Source organism: Castanea sativa, chromosome 2, assembly GCF_040712315.1.
Source record: "Castanea sativa cultivar Marrone di Chiusa Pesio chromosome 2, ASM4071231v1".
Lineage (NCBI taxonomy): Eukaryota > Viridiplantae > Streptophyta > Magnoliopsida > Fagales > Fagaceae > Castanea > Castanea sativa.
The window spans coordinates 26,489,363-26,509,577 of record NC_134014.1 but is presented as its reverse complement, the minus strand read 5'-3'; the positions used below and the strand labels follow the sequence as shown (position 1 = coordinate 26,509,577).

At 35.2% G+C, this 20,215-nt stretch overlaps 2 protein-coding genes across 2 annotated transcripts; both read left to right on the top strand.

Annotated features, from left to right (window-relative positions):
• The first annotated feature begins 2,548 nt into the window (after nt 1–2,548).
• Nucleotides 2,549–4,242, top strand: LOC142623735 (chaperone protein dnaJ 20, chloroplastic-like). The gene is made up of 2 exons (XM_075797191.1): nt 2,549–3,094; nt 3,888–4,242. The coding sequence occupies exons 1-2, from the start codon at nt 2,618–2,620 to the stop codon at nt 4,026–4,028; spliced, it is 618 nt and encodes a 205-aa protein (XP_075653306.1). The 5' UTR covers nt 2,549–2,617; the 3' UTR covers nt 4,029–4,242.
• Nucleotides 4,243–15,666: 11,424 nt separating this feature from the next.
• On the top strand, nt 15,667–18,800 carry LOC142625133 (uncharacterized). The gene is made up of 9 exons (XM_075798834.1): nt 15,667–15,948; nt 16,041–16,133; nt 16,233–16,350; nt 16,429–16,516; nt 16,603–16,720; nt 16,871–17,012; nt 17,371–17,474; nt 17,564–17,961; nt 18,167–18,800. Exons 1-9 carry the CDS (start codon nt 15,667–15,669, stop codon nt 18,798–18,800), a joined length of 1,977 nt encoding a protein of 658 aa, XP_075654949.1.
• The last annotated feature ends 1,415 nt before the right edge of the window (nt 18,801–20,215 follow it).

Genomic DNA, 20,215 nt, shown 5'->3' with positions numbered 1-20,215 from the left:
CCAGGCATGTCTTCATATGGCCGCGCAAAAACTTCATTGAATTCTATTAGCAGTGCCACTAATGCATCTCTCTTAGAAGTGATTAGGGTATTGCCCACTTGCATCATTTTAGGTTCATCACTACAGTCTAAAAATGGTGTAATTCTTAGAAATGTCACACCACCCAATAACTGGTTATTGTATTCATATTTTGAAAATTTTATCGTTGAATTACATGTTATATATATTTTTAAGATGCATGTCAATTTTCATTTCAATAGGATGTTAATTACCCTTCGATCCAAAAATCATTTTTTATGCATTATGTTAAATTAAAAAAACTTGACTTTAAGCTATTAATTGATGACATGAATATTTGTTAGGATATATGTGTTTCACATGTTAGGAACATATGTCACTATATATATATTTGGCTAATTCTTTGACAAAACGCACCTTACTTGTAATTAGGTAGATCTAGGATGTGTTTAAAACTTCAAGAAACCTTGTTTCAAGTTCAAGTATTAAAGCCATGCAAGTTTGTCCAAGAAAAAAGTGAAGAAGTGTTGTTCATTAAAACTCGACAGCTAGAATCTATCGAGGTTTAAAAGAGCTATTTAAGCCCAAGGCTCGACAGCTAAGGTATCTGTCGAGATTTATGAAATTCAGTTTTTTTAGACTGTTTTTCTTCCAATCCATGATTATATGTTTGAGCTTTTTTTTCTCACAACCCTAGACATATAAAAGGATTATTTTAAGGGCAGTATCAAGTTGCACAGCCAAGAGCACAATTGCACAAGAGCATAATTCATCAAGTGTGACCAGAAACCTAGTTTGCCCTAGTTCTTGAGAAGCTGTTGTGTTTTGTATACTATAAGATTTTGTGACCAAGCAACTTCGTGATCTTCCTGTGTTGAAGAACAGAAGAATTTTGCAGCCAACCTTCTTCTCTAGTTGGTGATTGAAGTCGCATACTAGGATCCGCGCAATTGGTTAGTCATGTATTGGAAGCCGTGCATTGAAAATGAGAGATTATCACTACTGAACAAGTCCAATTGGGTATTGGGGTAAGGGTTCAACTGTAGGTTGGTATGAGGTACTGAGATTCCTTTACTTATAACCGCTTGTTGTGATAATACTGAATTCTCGAGGGTGGTGACCTTAAAATCACCCGGTGTGGTTTTTGCCGTGTTAGTTTTCTCTATTCGTAAACAAATCACTGTGTCAATTTACTTTCCGCTACACTTTAGTTTATTGGTGATTTATTTGTGCTACCACGCATTTGTATGTTAATTTGATTAATTAATAAACTTGGCTAATTAATCAATTAATTCATCACAAGGAGTCAATACATTCTTGGCCTATCTATATTGATCTTTGATTATTTTTAAATTTTTCAAGAAATAATAATATATATATATAAATAATGTAATGTAATAGTGGATTTATCAAATTCACATCCAATAAAAAAAAAATAGATAATATAATATTACTTGTAAGGACACAATTCAAATTCCCAAACTACGACTGGGAGAAAAATGGGCTTGAAAGGCCTTTCTTCACAATGAATTTGTAGAGGATGGGCTTGTAATTTAGATTTCAAGGATGGTTTAGACAATCACAAAAAGAACGGGCTTTGGGCCCAATAGAACAGAACAAAGAACCGTTTGCAAAGAGTAAGACTGAGAAATCGTCCTCGGATTGTGTCCGAGGATGGTTTATAATAATATTTCACAAGTTTGGATACAAGTGTTGATAATCATTTACTATTGGCTCTCTCTCTTTTACTCAGAAAGTCCTCCCCTCTTCTTCGTATGCCTTTCCTCCTATTTATATCCTTTTCCTTCCCTTCATCGCCTTCCACTTTCCTGGTTGCAATCCTCATTTTTGGATACTTGTCCCATCCATCCTTCCCTAAAGCCCGATGGGATTAGGGACCAAGTTCCAAGCTCGATGTTCAGGTCCCATCCTTCCATCTATACAGTCAGCGTATCAATTTACAGAGCCTTTAATGTATGGGCGGTGGTAGCAGCTTTATTTTTAGACATTCCACCGTTCTTTCTACCGCCCTCCACGTATACCGTGCATCCCCATAATTGTAGGACTCTTTATAATATAACCCAGGGATACTAAACTTCTCTTCCTATGTCCTCGGCATTGTAATCCGAGGACAAATCTACTCCTCGGACGTGTTTGGATATGTAAATAGTCCACGACCATTTTGATGTCTTCGGATTTTGGGTTTCCAGCCCAAAATACTTTGTTGGGCCATCCTTCATATACTATTGGGCCCAATACCCCTACATTACTTAAAGTTACAACTAATATAAGTCAAGTATAATTATATTTTTATCCCGGTAAGATCTTTTAATATAAGTCACTAATAATTATACTATTTTTCACGGTGGGTCTCTAAAAGATCCTACCATTTAAAAAAAAAAAAAAAAGAAGAAGTCAATCTCCCATTCTATCATTGAAAAATGATAACTTACCACATCAGCTAAATATATTTTAGAGCATAAATTGTGTAAAATGATGCGATAATTGCTCAATTTATATATACCATAAAAAGAGCGGAAGAAAAAAGAAAAAAAAAAAAGAAAGAGGGAAGGAGATTGAGGAAAAAGAAAGGCAAGAGATGCGGTGCAGCGGCTTGAGTTTGAGTCCAATACAAATCGCAGGAGGTGGAATTGGAAGCGGAAGCGAGACTCGGTTCTGCTACCTCGGAACAACCATATCAACAAAGTCATCACCACCACTACTCATAAAGTGGTCTTTGAGAGCCTCAGCCTCAGCCTCAGCCTCAGCCTCCATGAACGATGGGTTAGTGACGGAAGAGGGTTCCTCGGCCAGCCCGAGCTTCTACGAACTCCTTGGCATACCCGAATCCGGATCCTTGTTCGACATCAAGCAGGCGTACAAGCAGCTCGCCCGAAAGTACCACCCGGATGTCTCTCCCCCGGGTCGGGTCGAAGAGTACACCAAACGGTTTATCCGGGTTCAGGAGGCGTACGAGACCTTGTCTGATCCTACAACGAGAGCTCTCTACGATACACACATGGCCAACGGTCTCCATTTTGCTCTCTCTGCTACTCGAAGACGCCACCACCACCAGGTTTCTCTTCTTTTTCAATCCCTGATTCTGATTCTATAACCTAACCCTGCCTTCTCATCTCTTTTAATTTCCTTGCCTATCTATGACTTCTCGAAATCTCGTTTCATCTTATATCTTTGACACAATTTGTTGATTTAAGTTTAGTTTTTTCTTATTTTATCTGATAATCGGATAGATAAGTTACAAATGGGAGAGGAGAATTTTGAACTTGGTTTCCAATGGAGCGCGAAATGATCTCTTGGCAATTTGAACCCATGGATTTTTAATTTTTATTTTTTTTACTCAATTCATCTTCTTTAGTTTAAGGTGGATTTTTTAAGAATAATAATAATTTCCTAATAAGCAAGCATGCATGCTTATGGAAATGGAAATGGAAAGTTTCTTCCTGATTCAGTCCCAAGAACTTTGTTTTTGTTCATTTGCATTTTAATGGATATTTGAAGCATGCTGGTCTGGCCCTAATGTTTATTATGACAACTTGTAAGTGTATTCTACTACTTGTTCATTTGTGATCTGTCAATTCTTTTTTATAGTACCAGGAAAGGGCTCCTTCTATTCTAGAGGGTTATCAGTTTTTTCTTTCTGCACTCCAATTTGTGTTTGGAGGATTTGTGTTTTTACTAGTTTTCTGGGGCTTTGTGACTGTTAATTTTTATTCTATGAAAGTATTTACATGTGAACGACCTAAACCAGTTTGTTGTAGATTTTGTGATCCAACCCCAAAATGTTGGGACTAAGGCTTGGTGGTCGTGGTTGTATTTTTATATGTGTACTTTTTCTTGGTCGTGAGCAGGGAATGGAAGAAAAAGGCGATTGGAAGAACCGTTGGCAAGCTCAGTTATCAGAGCTAAAGATAAGAAGCATGAGCAAGGATGCTAGAGGGGATTTGTCTTGGGGAGCTCGAATGCGCAGGCGAAGGGATGAAATGAAGTAGTAATAAGCGAGTATACCATAAATAGGTTTTTCTTTCCTTCTATTCTCCCTGTATATATGATTTTCTACCTTATACATGGTCAATGTTGAAATAGGAAACTAAGTTACCATTTAGCTATAATCACATTTCTGGGCAAGGAAATTCTTTCCATCCCCTATGCGAACCAATTACATTGTACATGAGGTTATATATATGATTACTTTTTTTTTAACAAGCTCTCTTTCTTGCGGTGATTTTCTTTAGAATCTCCCCTTTTTTTTTATGTTTGTGGGGTCGAGATATTCCATTCAGTACAAAATCAATCCTCACCTAATTCCAAAGCCTGGCGGTTCGTCCTAAACATGAACAGAAGAAGCATCAAGTTTTTGTTTTTGGCTAACTGAACAGAAGCATACAGTTACTCCATTGTAATAATAAGCCTAATAATTTAGCTGTTTGAAATTACATGGAAGTTTTTCCCTTTCCTTTTAAACTTGTCCTGCATTAATGGATCATCAACATCTGCTTCAGCTACATTCAATTTGGACTTCCAATTAATTTGATTTACATGGCCAAGTTTGAGGTCTCAAATTTTGGTAAAAGGGAATTTTAGCGGGTTGGCTTGTATAATGTCTATTGCATGAGCTGGGCTTTGATGGAGCATGTAAGATAGTCTCTTTACTCTTTTGGTCAAAGAGCTTGATCATTTAGTGCCACCAAATTTGTCGTCTTCCATCTAGGACAAAAATAGTTGTGGCCAATTATAAAGGTGGTCTTTTATTTGATAGGCCAGCCATAATTGATTGTAATGTCTAAGAAAAATACAACCTACCTCAACGTAACTGTAAACAACTTGGGATAAGGCTTGGGTCCAGTGCATAGAAGCAATGAAGCCAGCCAATCCGTGTCCATATTATTGATGATCCTTTCTTCCATTTATGTTGACAGATTGCAAATATGATTTCTGACTCCTATTTTCCTTATGCGGTCTTTGTATGTGGCTGTGGTCCTGCTAATGGATATGGCTAGATTTATCAGTTGTCAAATAATTATTTGACGGCCAGAATTTTCCTTCAAAAATCCCCTTCAACCAACTTGGTGGCTCGTGCCACCTCAAATAACTATATATATATATATATATATATATATATATATATATATATATATATATATATATATATATATAATTTAAGAGGAATTCTATACAAAAACTTTTTTATTACATTTTTACTAACTATTGATGTAGCAACTTCTTATTGGTTTTTATATGGGTCTGCTACTAATATTACTGTTTTATTTACTAATAATTGTTCACCATATTAATAATTTGTAAAAAAGTTTATGACTTGTTCCGTGTTACCAACTATTGCATGTAGCATTGGTAATGATGTGTGGGTTTAACGGAAAAAAAAAGTTATTTCTTTCTTATTTAAAAATAAATAGAAAAAGATCGCAATATTTATTCGAATTTTGAGGCAAATATATAGTCGTGTTGATGGAAAAAAAAAAAGAAAGATCTTCTTTATCTTTATCTGTATACTTTATCTGTATAAATTTTTTACACCTTTAATTTTTTATGGTGGGCGGGGCGTGTTAACTTGTGGAAGCTGATGATGTAAGTAAAGTCTCCACATGTCTTTTTAGAATTATAAACTTGACTCTTGCAATTATGTGACATGGATGTGTAAGAGCATCCACATCAGTAGATATAAAAGTTTCTAAAATAAACATAACTACCAATTTTACACATTTTGAGTAAAAAAACACCCACATTAGTGAGTTTAAAAATGTCTAAAATTTTGTAAATTCATCCTCGAGCTACAGTAACTGTGTATATTAACACGGTTACTGTAACTCGTTTATACCATTATTTTATCATTTCCGTTTGCTCCTTTTTTTCTCTCTCCTTTTTGTGCTCAACAAACCCAGTTAGTTAAAACTCAACTCCTCGTCTTCTTCTTTTTCCTCAGATGCACACAAACACAAACTCACCCACACACAAACACACCCACACAGAGATACACTTGCTCAAAAAAAAAAAAAAAAAGATACACAAACATAGAGCCGCAGATCGTGATCGGAGCTTGCGGATCGTTGATCGGAGCCGCGAATCGTAGATCGGAGCCGCAGATCGTGGATCGGAGCCGCAAATCGTGGATCGGAGCAGCAGATCGTGGATCGGAGCAGCGGATCGTGGATCGGAGTCGCGGATCGTGGATCGGAGTCGCGGATCGTGGATCGGAGCAGCGGATCGTTGATCGGAGCAGCGGATCGTGGATCGGATCGTTGATCAGAGCAGCGGATCGTGGATCGGAGCCGCGGATCGTTGATCGGAGTAGCGGATCGTGGATCAGAGAGGGAGAGTTGACCTGAGAGGTGGATCGGAGAGGGAGGGTTGATCTAAGATGTGGATCGGAGAGGGATCTGAGATGTGGATTGGAGAGGGAGAGATGGGTGTAAAGAGAGAGAGAGAGAGAGAGAGAGAGAGAGAGAAATAAGAAATGAGAAATGGGGAGAGAGAGAGCACGCGCGAATTATATGCGGTCGTTGAGTGAAATAATAAAAAAGTAAGGAAAATGATTATTTAATTAAAAGAGAGGGTAGGATAGATGAACTGATGTAGGTGTATTGTAAAAATGGATGTGTAAAATAGAAAAAGTAGGTTTTTAATGTAAAAATGAATGTGTAAAATGAATGAGCTAATGTGGATGCTCTAACTTGTTTGTTAATGTCATGATAAAAAGCATCTGATGGACATTGGATAGCGGTCTCGATCTGACTATTCATGTTTAAAATTTTGTTTTATAAAGAATATAAACGAAAACATTAATTCACCGTTCATGTTTTATAAATTTTGAAACTTCTTAAGCTAATTTGCAGGGTAAAACTAAAATTTGTAACTTTTTTTTTTGAGAGAATTTCAACCTATGGCGTCCGCTCCTGATGAGCGCTCTTTATCATCAAACCAAGACACCAATCAGTTTTTGGTGTAGGCGGAGATTGAACCCCAGATCTCTTATACAACCATCAGACACTTTACTAGTTGAGCTAACTAGAATCCACTAAAATTTGTAACCTTAATTCACTGTTCATGTTTTATAAATGTTAAAACTCTAGTTCCTACTACAATGCTAAACTAAATACCATGCATCAATCTTAAATAATGCACAACCACAGAGAACCTATTTGTGACTAAATGTACTCGTGACAGGAGTTGCTCAAGTATTCAAGTGCAACTTCATTTTTGATGGTCAATATAGTTGCTTCAGCAACCGAATTTTTAAAGCCTATCTGGTGTTGTTTTGGCTTTCAATGATGTGTTGAAATAAGTAAAATTTTGTAAGTGGTAGGCTGAAGCAATTAGGTTGGCAATTCGTGTTTGCTGTTCATTTTTCATGTCATATCAATTTAGTATAATTAACAATATAGGTTAACTCTAACTCAAATCATTTAATAATCATGTCAAAATCTTTCAACTCTAACACATACATGTTTATTAATCGGGTTGACACAACATAACCTATTTCAATCTATTTAAAAACTATCACTCAAAACGATAAACATGTTTTGATATTTTGTTAACACATAAGTTATAATAATTATAAACAAATAAATTATATGAAAGTTTTATTGCATAATAACATCAATCAAATTACTAGTAGCATACAATTTAAAAGTTTTTATTTTAACCCAATGAAGTTCTACCTAAATTTAGAAATACACAATTTGACATTGGAATAAAGTGGCAGCAAATAAGGCCATTATTTTGAATGAATTTCCCTACAATTTTAGAAGATAATTTGAAAATTAATAAGTTATTTTGTCCAAAAATTTAAATAACATTTAATTGGGGCTTTCCTAGGAAATATTTAGCTTTTATGTTTTAGTTCTCCTAAGCAGACAAGTTATTTATTTATTTTATAGTCCCTATGAGTCAAGATCTTGAAAATGTAATATTTTTAATTGCTAATTTTGTTCTCCTGTGCTTAGAAGACTGTTCTAAGCATTATATAAGCCATTTGGCTTAATTGAATAAAATCAAATTGTGGAGTGTTTTCAAAACTAGCCTTTGTGCTTTTCAGAAGATGGGTTCTTCTAAATTAACACTTATCCCTTGGGCGGATTCCTTTGGGTGCCGAGTTTCAGTTTTTGTATCTTTTTGGGTGGTGATATTATGCATCTCATTAAGTGGTGAGCCAATTTAGTTCTGTATCCCTAGTTAAATTCCTTTGTGTGGTGATATTTATATTCCTTTGGGTTTGCTTTGGTGGTGAGCTTATCTATCATTTTAGTTTTTTGAGTGTTTTTCTAATTTCCCATAACCAAAAAATATAAAAATATGTACATCCACCCTACCCTCATTTATCATCGGATAAGTTTGGGTTGCCCCATACAATTCTGGTATCAATTGGTATTAGAGCAAGTTCTCTCCTGTTGGGTTTATTGAAATTCTCATTCTATTCCATAATTGGTAGTTCATCTTCATCGTAAATTGGTATTGAAATTTTCATGCCATATACATTTGGAAAGATGTATCTTTCTAGTTTCTAACAAAAGAATCGAATTGTGATTTCGAGTTTTCTAGAGTGAGATATTCACAATTTATTGAACAAACATTAATCTCTCAGAAAGTGATGAATTTGCTTATTCTTCGTAAGATAGCTCCAATAAGTGTACAATCTGAGCTTGTTGAGATGAGACAACTTTGTGAAGCTCTTCATCAAAGGATGAATAAACTTGATTGTTGAATTCCAGCCTCTCCAATTCAGATTTGTAGGAGAAAGCTTGTGATTCCTTGCAAAGGAGTTGATCCTTCAATTTCTGATGTAGAATCTACTGTTGAAAGTTCATGGCCTTTGGATTCTTTTGTTACAAAAGTATTTAGTGATGGTTGAGGTTGCTTTAGAGAAGAAACTACCATGGATTGGTCTTCTTCACCAATCTATGATGAGTACCACAAGGACGTTCAAGAGACAACTTATGATGAAGAACCAGAAGATGATTTGAATGAAGAATATCAAGATGGTGATTGTGGTGTTGAGAGTTTTGATATCCAACCAACGATGACTGCCCAAAAAGATGAGAAGGCTTGTTTTAAAGGACAAGGAACCAACAACTCATGTTCCAAATGATGATCAAAGCTTGATTGAAAGATTTAATGGCTTATCTCTTGATGATGATGATGATACTTTTTTTGTTCCAATACAAAAGGCTGTTGATTTTAATGAAGATAATTGTTCAAAGGTAAGATTCATTGCTCTAGCCATAGAACAGATGGGTATCAAGGTATTATCTCTTGAAGAGAAAAATCCACATGTTAATTTTCTTGGAGTAGACAAGTATTTATTTCATGATTATAAATTTGATATTGATCTTGTTCCATCAATTGATTAAGGTTCCATGTTCTGAATTAATTCAAGTGGGTTCAATGCTTACAAAGATAAGGCCTCAACAATTGTGTAAAGATAGAAATCAAGTATCGGTGGATCAATATGTTGATTTGTTGTTCACCTTGGTTACATGTGATGAATGGAAAAACAAATCACAAATCAAAATTTTTTTTTTCATCTAGGTTTATTGTGAGTGAGAAAATATTGGTAAGCAGCATATCGATTCCACATGTATTGTTGAAAATAAAGGGATGGAAAAAGGAATGATTGGGCATCCAATTGATTGAGGCAAGGATCCAAACTTAAACTCGAGGACGAGTTTTCTCAAGAAGGGGAGTGACACCAAAATAAAGTGACAACAAACAAGGGCATTATTTTGAATGAATTTCCCACAATTTTAGAAGATAATTTGAAGATTAATAGGTAATTTTGTCCAAGAAGTCAAATAACATTAAAAGGGGTTTTCTTAATGAATATTTAACTTTTATGTTTTAGTTTTCCTAGGCAGACAAGTCATTCATTTTGTTTATAGTTCATACAAATCAAGGTCTTGAAATTGTAATGTTTTTAATTGCTAATTTCGTTCTTCCATGCTTAGAGGGTTATTCTAAGCATTATATAACCATTTGGATAAATTGAATAAAATCATATAATATAGTGTTTTTAGAACTAGACTGTGTTTTTTAGAAGATGGTTTTTTTTTTTCTTTCTAAATTAACTCTTATCCCTCGGGTGAATTGCTTTGGGTGGCAACTTTCAGTTTCTGAATCTCTTTGGGTGGTGATATTTTGTATCCTATCAAGTGGTGAGCCAATCCAGTTCTGTATTCTTAGTTAAATTCCTTTGGGTGGTGACATCTATATCCCTTTGGGTTTGCTTTGATGGTGAGCTTATCTATCATTTTAGTTTTTGAGTATTTTTCTTATTCTATATAACCAGAAAATATAAAAATATATACATCCATCATGCCTTCATTTATTATATCGGATAAGTTTAGGTTACCCTATACGATTCCAGTATCACAATCTAATACAAATAAAATAAAGGGACAGTTCTTTTCTATTTTAACTAAACAAGTTAGAAACTTTAAAATTTTAATGAAATAATTTTTAATATAACTATTAAAATTATTTTAATACTCTATTCTTTTAATGAAATGGGTCATTTTCAATAGTCTGAACAGAATTCGTAATTTGTTGACAAATTGGCCTTTAAAAGGTAAATCACAAATATCTTACTTGAGAAAACTTGAAATCACATGCCATTTTTTTTTCTTGTTTGAAATTGTGATATAGACAGCTAGGCTTCTAGCAGTATGTAGCTTGCCAAGTGAAACCTCAAGAGTTGGTATGGAATTGGGATGAAAGATTAATGAATGTATTCCTAGAATTTGAGAAGTCATAAGGAAAACCTTGTTTTTGTTTTTGTTTTTGTTTGTTTGTTTTTGTTTTTGTTTTGTTTATTTATTTATTTATTTTTAAGAAGAGTCATAAGAAGAACTTGACTACATCAATTATCAATACAAAAACTAATTTTGATGCCAATCAAATTAGACCTACTTGAAGTTTTTTTTTTTTTTGGGGGGAAGGAAGACAATGAATTTCATTAGGAAAAAAATCAGCCATGATCAACGAAGAGTACATGAGACAGGTGTGGAGGAACATCCTCCGTCCACACCAAAAAACTCTAACATGTCTAGCATGTTTAGCTAGGTTGTGGGCAACACTATTACCGAATTTGCAAACATGGGAGAAGGAAATGCAATTGCCTACCACCATCATGGATTTTGCCGAAGTGAGGATGTTACCAAAAGACGAGAGGGATACTTCATCAGATTGCAAAGCTTTAATCGCGTTAGCAGAGTCCTCTTCCAGTAGGAAAGAGGTGAAGCCGAGCTCTTGGGTGAATGATATGGCTCTTGCAGCTACCATAGCTTCGACTATATCTAATGAGAAAGCAAGACTAGCCTACTCTGAGAGAGAAGCGATGGCTTGCCCCTGACTATCTCTAATGACCACTTCCAAACCAGCTTTACCAATGTCTTTAAATATTGCTCTGTCGAAATTTACCTTAATAAGACCCTCAGGCGAAGGCGACCACCTGACCCGAGACTATTATAGCTTCAGAATTGCATCGGAGTAGCTGAGATAGCTTACTGGAAATCTGCAAGAGCTTGAGCGGCGGTTGGGATCACCTATGAAAGTGGATACTCCTTTGAAGAAGTTCGTATCTGGTTTCAGTGTGCCAAATAGTCCACATTATCGATGCCAACAACTCCAAATTTTTCTGCTCTTCGTGCATATAAGTGATTACCTCTCGAATAGAGGAAAAAGCTTTTGACTATTAGAATGGGAAGGAAGGAACTGAGTCCCATACTTGTGAAAGCTGTGTACACCCCCATAGTGCATGTTATAGATTGATTCCGTCTCCACCTTACAGTGTTTTGATAATGCCTTAAAATGTATACTTGTTATATATGTATGTGGGCGTTATCTCCTTATTACTATGCTTAATTTGTATAATTAAGCCATGATTTGCCTTAGTCCTGATTATTTATCTTTACATAATTTCTTGAATAATATGTCATTCATTGTGTGTAATTTTCTACTTTCAAGAAATCATGTGAAAAAGATAAGTTTACAGGAATTTGTGAGAGAATGGATGCCAAACTAGAATTAAGTGGAGCTAAAGTACCATGCTTATCTGTCTAAGGAAGTGTACAAGGCCGACCCTTCCCTTAGGCGAGTTAGGCAATCACCTAAGGCCCCAAGTGGAAGGGAGCCCCCCAAATTTTAAAAAATAAGGGGTAGTAGGGAAAAAAAATTAGTATCAGATTTAAACCAAAAAAAAAAAAAAAATTAGTATCAGATTAATTACAAATTTTGGTTAAACATTGTTATCCTCTGGACAAACCAAAAATCATCCGGATAAACTACAAGTCCAGTCTAAGAGATTAACCATCAAACAATCACAAATCAAAACAAATAAAACAATTCAAATCCTAAAAATTTTACCTTTCTCAGTTTCTCTCTGCTCTCCGCCTCTCCCTGTACTCTGTCTCTCATTCTCTCTGATTCTCCACTCCACTGCTCACTACTTCACTTGAATCACTTCCCATCTGCTCAAGCTCAACAGGCAACAGCTCAAGCATTGGACCGCCTCCGCCTCGACTCCTCCCTCGTCAGTTCAATCCACCTCGCCGTTGCCGCCTCGCCGCCTCTCTGAATCTGCTCTACTCTCCGCCTCCCTTATCAGTACAGCAGTGAGCCGTTCACTTCATCTTCTGAGTTCTGATCTTCATTCTTCAGGTATAAATTATTAAGTATATATATTTTGATTTTGGGGTCCGGTTTGGGCCTTCAAGTTTTTGTTTTTGTTTTAATGATTCAACCCTTTTTTATTTAATGATTCTGCCGTATTGTATTTGTAATGATTCTGATTTAGCCATTTTTTTTTGGGTTATAGATAGGGTTTGTTTTGTGTTTTTTTGTGGGTGGGTATTATAAATTAATAAGCCGAATGTTATAGTTGTGCTTAAATTTTTGTTATGCTTGTGCTTTTTTTTTTTTAAATTTTAATCTTGTGTTTATATATATATATATATATATATATATATATATATATATATATATTAGTTAGTGGTAATATATTAAATAAGTCTTTATTTATGCAAGTTGAGATTGCTAAAAACTTGTTATTGTTCGGTGAAACTACAACAATACTTTCTATATAAATCAGGTTCTATTTCTCATTTGCTCTACACTTGAAAGTTATTTTTAATTTTAGTCTTTATTAATATATTTTTTGATTAGAAATGTCTACTAGAAAATATGCATCTGGATATGATGAAAATGTTCATAATGAGACAACACGCTCTGCTGAAGAATCTTTTAGAATTGATTATTTCTTATATATAGTAGATAAAGCAATTAGTTCAAGTGAGAATAGATTTGAACAATTTCAAATATATGAAGATATTTTTGGTTTTCTATTTAACATCACAAAATTGAAGTCACTAGATAATGATAGTTTACAAAAATACTGTCTTAAACTTGAAAAGTTTCTCAAACATGATGTTTATTATGATATTGATGGTTCAAATTTATTTTCAGAGTTAAACATTTTAAAAGAAATTTTACAAATAAAATATTATACTCCAATTGACATACTAAATTATATAAAAAGATTAGATTCATTTCCAAATACATGCATTGCTTATAGTATTTTACTACCAATACCTATTATAGTAGCTTTTGTAGAAAGAAGTTTTCAAAATTAAAATTAATAAAATCATATCTAAGATCGACAATGTCCTAAGAAAGATTAAATGGATTAGCTATATTATCGATTGAAAATGAGATGTTAGAAGAACTTGAATACAAAAATTTAATTAGTCAATTTTGCATCTCAAAAGGCAAGAAAAATAGATTTTAAATGAAATATATTATAATATCAAAATATTAAATAAACATTAATTTAATTAATATATAGGTATAAAAAAGGTCCCATTTTTAGTTCCCGTCTTAGGCCCCAAAATATCTAGGGCTAGCCTTAGAGGTGTAGCTGGAGTGCTTGGATCGTCTACCATGATTGGAAGCTTCAAATAAGGAAATAAACCAAAGAGGTAGAATCTGAAAATGAAAAATCTGATTTGAGCACTGATCAGTATTTTGGTCATATCTCTCTCCTCAAAAATTTAATTGACACAAGGCTGCATGGTTTGGAACCGTGACTTAAATATCTACAACTTTCCAGTTTTGATTTTTTCAAAATTCTCAATTTTTGAAGGCCGAAATGAACTCACAATTTACTGCTGTAAACCTGGATGGAAATTAAAATAGTGAAAGTTTTATTATCTTTGGACACTTTTACGTTAGGGTTTTGAAGGGAGACTGTGTAGAATGAATTTTAGCAAAGAAAACCTTGTATTTTTCTTTCTCTAATGGCAGCCTAAACTCTTCGCTAGGGCTAGGGGTTATGTTTCTTTTATACGGTATGAATATTCAATGTGATTCTTTCTAGGATTTTATCAATGACATATTTGATTGTTCAATTAGATTTCTTTTGATGTATTAGTTCTTCCATGCTTTCAATAAGTTCAATTGTGTTTTTCTTATTGTTTAGATGAATTTTTAATAGTTTCAAATAAAAATCAGGTTTTAAAGTGAATGGGTTTTTTCTGAAAACTTTTCTAACTGCATTATTAATCAAGGTTATCATGCATTCTTACATTGTCTCAGTTCAACCAAATCATAAGTTTTTAATTGTATAAGAACAATTAATTATAAAATATATATTTTCTTAGATCACAAAGAATCTCATATCGATATAGGGAAACACCTCGATGCCCTGGTATTTACATTATTGATTTAAATAAGTTTTTATTATTATTCTTGTTAATAGTCACCAAGCAAAAGTACTTTTCTTCTTCACCCAAATTGTTTTTTAATTATATTATCTTTGAATATACTCTGCTCCTTGTGGTTCTACCTCGGTACTCCGAGAATTATATTGCTACGACTCCTACACTTGGGAGTGAGCAAGCATGTTTGCATGTATCTTCGGTCAGAATTTTTTGTCAACATAAATTCTGTTTGACTGGGAGAGCATTTTGACAAGAGCGCCAGAGAAAGTTGCGGACTTTGTTTGGTACTGACAGGCCCTAAACCAATTTCACACCATTGCCGAGAGAGGTAGATGCTGGTGGTTGGCTTAGTGATTGATCAGAGGTGAGGAACTTGGAGCCCGACTTCACCGTGTATGTACCTAATGGAGTAAAAGGCCAGACTACTACATCTTCCACTGCATTAGGACATAAGGTAATAGTCAAAATTAGCTTAATCTCATGAGGGATGATGTTGAAGCCAAAACAGAGCCAAAATGACAAACCAAGTTAAACGGCAAGAAGAAGATTGTTGCAGAGAGACAAACAACAGAAAATCAATTAGTCATAACACGTGCAGCATCACGTGCCAAAAAGAAGCAGTAGTGCATTACAGCGGTCACATGCTAATAGGTGGTTTCCTAAGTTAGTTAGGTAGTTATTTTGGGCGGGATGCTCAGCCCCTGTTTTAGTGTATATAAATGAATTGTGTTGAGTATATAATATTTAGTTTTTCATTTTGTAACTTTTCAATCAGTGAGAAGATTCTAGTTTTCTTCCAGAATTCTCTTTCTTTACATGGTATCAGAGCAGTTTTCTTTTCTCAGAAAATTTTCTCATTTTCTCAGTTTCCAAACACCATTGATTGAGGTTTTGCTTCTTGATCATGACCTCTGATTCTACAACTAACACTCAATCACAGACTGGAAATTCAGCACCTTCTTCTAGTGCTGTCATGGTGGATGAATATGCGAACAATCCATTTTTCCTTCCTGCAAATAAGAATCCAAGTCTTGTTCTCACTTCGCAACCCTTGACTGGACCAGAAAACTATTTGAGTTGGGCGCGATCAATGTTCTTAGCCTGGAGTTCTAGGAATAAGTTTGGCTTTGTGAATGGATCGATTAGCCAGATCCATCTTCTCCATTGTTCAATTCATGGAGTAGATGTAATACCACAGTGCTTTCGTGGTTGACAAATTCTCTTAGTTTGGAGCTTAAAGCAAGTGTTATCTACATCAACACTGCTGAGGATCTCTAGATTGATCTCAAAGATAGGCTTTCTCAAGGCAACACTCCAAGGCTTTTTGAGCTTCAAAAGGAAATTTCACACCTTTCACAGGGATCACTCTCGGTGAGTTCCTATTTTACAAAGTTCAAAACCTTGTGGGATGAGTTTGCAAATTATCAACCTTTCACAGTATGTACCTGTGCTTGCACTTGTGGTTCCAAGACTTCTCAATTGGAAGCTCAACACAAGGAGCATGTGTTTCATTTTCTAATGGGACTCAATGACAGTTATGGCAATGTGATCAGCCAAATTCTGTTGATTGAGCCTTTTCCCTCTCTCAGTAAGGTGTATTCTTTGATCTTATAAGAGGAAAAACGAAGGAGCATTGATCATAATTTTAATGTGATTCAATCTTCAGATGCTGTTGCTATGTATGCCAATAACAGCAAGGCAATCAAGGTTATTCTCATGGAGGAAAATGAGGCAATTCTAAGAAGGACAGACCAGTATACGCTTACTGTGGTCTCATTGGCCATATAATAGACAAATGTTATAAGCTTCATGGTTATCCTCTAGGTTATAAACCAAAAAGGGGTAACAAAGCTATGGAAAATCAAGTTTCTGCAATTTTGCCATCAGGAACTTATGGTTTGGATGGTTTTTCTTCAACACTGGGTGCAAGTTTGCCTCCTACCAATGTTTACCATAATGTAAGTGCCTAATCTGATTTGGTTCCTACTTCACAGACCTTTCTTGATCATACTTTTGGGGGTTCTAATTCACAAATTAGTCCACAGACTTCCTTGTCACAATGCCCTCTTTCTTAGGCTCAATGAGAGTAGTTCCTTGGTTTTCTGAAGTCTTACATGGCTCCTGGTTCAAGTACTGAAGCACAAACTGTACAGCATGGTCATCAAGTTGCTTTAGTCTTGACAACACCTTCCATTCCACATTCACAACCTTCCACCTCTACTTCACCTTCTTGTTCTTCCAATTTTTCAGGCAATCCCTGTTGGATTCCACCTAATTTCTCTCATTCTATATTTTCTGCCAAAGTTATTTATAAGCATGCCTATAAATCTAATACTTGGATCCTTGACATTGGTGCTACTGATCACATGGTGCACTCAGTCACTCTATTCACTGAAATTACTTCTATAATCCAAACTTGTGTTTTTTTTGCCAAATGGGGAACAAACTCTAGTTACACATGTAGGCATTGTCCAAATCACTCCTACTCTCACTCTTACTGGTGTTTTATGTGTTCCTTCTTTTAGCTTTAACCTCATTTCAGTAAGCAAACTCACCAAGAATCTTTCTTGTTGTCTTATGTTTCTTGGTGATTGCTGTTTTATTCAAGACCTTGCTCAATGGAGCATGATTGGTCTGGGTAAGGAACATAATGGCTTGTACTTGCTGCAAGATTCAGGTTCCAAACCAAGTGCTTCTACTCTTGCTGTTGCTGTCATTCAAAACTTGATTTGTTGAAGCAAGTTGTAAATATTGATGTTTCAAATAAAACTACTTGTTGTGATGTTTGTCATTTCTCTAAGCAAAAGAGACTTCCTTTCACTGTCAGTACTCATGTATCTTCTAAACCATTTGAATTGATTCATTGTGATCTTTGGGGTCCTTTTGCAACTAATACAATTGATGGTTTTAAGTATTTTTTGACTATTGTTGATGATTACAGTAGATGCACAAGGGTTTATCTTCTCAAGCATAAATCTGAAACCCAAGTCTTTTTGCCTCAGTTTGCTAATATGGCGAATACTCAATTTAACAGCAAAATTCAGACCATTAGAAGTGATAATGGTACTGAATTTTTCCTCAAAGATTTTTTTCATTCTAATGGGATTTTGCATCAATTAGCATGTGTTGATACTCTTCAACAAAATGCCATTGTTGAATGGAAGCATCAACATATTCTAAATGTTGCAAGGGGTTTAAAGTTTCTATATCATGTTCCTTTATGTTTTTTTTGGGGGGGGGGGGGGGGGTTGTGTTCTAACTGCAGTCCATTTGATTAACAGAATTCCCTCCAAATCCTTAGGAAATAAAAGTCCTTATGAGTTGCTTTTCCATTCCCCTCCTTCCTGTCATCATCTTAAGTGCTTTGGATGTTTGTGTTTTATTTCTACATTGTCTCATCATAGAAGTAAATTTGCACCTAGAGCTAGGAAGTGTGTTTTCTTGGGCTATCCTTATGGCATTAAAGGTTACAAGGTATTGGATCTTGATTCTAATTCAGTATACATTTCTAGGGATGTTGTTTTTTATGAACACATTTTTCCCTATGTCACTACATCTCAGCCTTCTTCTTCTTACTTAGATGATTTCATTTTTCCCCATTGCACCTCAGACTACACTGCTCCTATCTCTGACCATATTACTCCTCCTATTCAAGCTTTTGTTATCCCAATTGATTCTGTTGCATCAGCTGATGCTTCTGTAGATCCTATTCCTTCCATTGGCGTTAGTACTCACTTATCTGTTCCTATTGCTACTCATGATACTTCCTCATATGATCCTCTTCTTTCTGATTCATTTCTTTCTTCTTCTCCTAATTCTTCTCTACCTGTATTGAGGAGGTCCACTAGACCTCATAATCCCCCTTCCTACCTTTCTGACTATTCTTGTAAGTTTGTATGCACTAAGCCTGGTTCAGGGTTGCCATATGACATCTTAGATTGTTTGGATTACTCATATCTTGGTCCTAGATTTCATTCTTTTGTTATGCCAGTCACTTCACCTCCTTCAGAACCAATCTCATTTCATCAGGCTGTTTAATTTGCTGAATGGAAGGCTGCCATGGACAAAGAAATTGAGGCTTTGGAAATCAATGACACTTGGACTTTAACACCTTTACCACCAGGTAAGACTCCTATAGGTTGCAAATGGGTCTATAGGATCAAGTATCTCCCTGATGGTACCATTAAGAGGTATAAGGCTCATTTAGTTGCCAAGGGATTTACACAAAAACTTGGTTTAGACTATTCAAAGACTTTTTCTCCAGTAGCTAAGTCTGTATCTGTCAAAATTGTTTTTTCTTTGGTTGCTGTGAAAGGGTGGTTCCTCCATCAAATGGATGTTAATAATGTTTTCTTACATGGTGACTTAGTTGAGGATGTTTATATGTGTTTGCCACCTGGTTTTCACAGCAAGGGGGAGCAGAATTTGGTATGTAAGTTGAGCAAAGTCTTTATGGCCTCAAGCAAGCTTCAAGACAATGGTTTAAAAAGTTTTCAAACACTATTATGCAGATGGGGTTTGTGCAATCTAAGTCAGACTATTCCTTGTTTACTCATACTCAAGGAACTTCTTTCACAGTGTTATTGGTGTATTTAGATGACATATTATTGACTGGAAGCAACCCTGACTCTATTGTTGGTTTGAAGAAATTGCTTGATGACAGGTTTGGTTTGAAAGACATTGGTTCACTAAAATACTTCTTAGGACTTGAGGTAGCAAGAACTGATGAAGGTATCAGTTTAAACCAGAGAAAATATGCCCTTGAAATTTTAAAGAACACTGGATTCCGTGGTTCTAAGCCTATGAAGTTTTTTATGGAGCAAAATTTGAGATTGTCTAAGTTTGAAGGCAAGCCACTTGCAAATCCAGGGAAGTACATGAGATTGATTGGGAGGCTATTGTATTTAACTTTAACCATACCTGACATTACCTATGCTGTGCATAGGTTAAGCCAATTTGTCTCACAGCCAAAGGAACCTCATTTACTAGCAGCTTATAGAGTACTACAATACATCAAAGAGTCACTAGGGAAAGGGATTTTCTTTCCTAGCAAGACTGATTTACAGATTAAATCCTTTTGTGATGCGGATTGGGTTGGATGCCCTGATACAAGAAGATCTTTAACAGGCTATGCTGTGTTTCTAGGTGACTCACTAATTTCATGGAGATCAAAGAAGTAAGGAGTAGTGTCAAGGTTCTCAGCAGAAGCTAAGTATAGAGCTATGGCTAGTGTTTCTTGTGAAATAACATGGGTCTTACAATTACTTTAGGATTTAAAGGTTGAATATTCTAGGCCAGCCATGTTGTTTTGTGATAATCAAGCAGCACTGTATATAGCTGCTAATCCAGCCTTTCACGAGTGGACTAAGCACATTGAAGTGGATTGCCATCTAGTTTGAGACAAGATTTTAGAGGGAATGATTAAAACATTTCATGTTTCAACAAATGCACAA

What these genes read in the sequence shown, in the direction of transcription:
- LOC142625133 (XM_075798834.1), top strand. Translation starts at nt 15,667, where the DNA reads ATGACCTCTGATTCTACAACTAACACTCAATCACAGACTGGAAATTCA. An exon ending in GTTCAATTCATGGAGTAGAT is followed by an intron (nt 15,949 to 16,040) that starts GTAATACCACAG and finishes GAGGATCTCTAG; the next exon opens with ATTGATCTCAAAGATAGGCT. An exon ending in TTGTTCTTCCAATTTTTCAG is followed by an intron (nt 17,013 to 17,370) that starts GCAATCCCTGTT and finishes GTTTTATTCAAG; the next exon opens with ACCTTGCTCAATGGAGCATG.
- LOC142623735 (XM_075797191.1), top strand. Translation starts at nt 2,618, where the DNA reads ATGCGGTGCAGCGGCTTGAGTTTGAGTCCAATACAAATCGCAGGAGGT. An exon ending in GAAGACGCCACCACCACCAG is followed by an intron (nt 3,095 to 3,887) that starts GTTTCTCTTCTT and finishes GGTCGTGAGCAG; the next exon opens with GGAATGGAAGAAAAAGGCGA.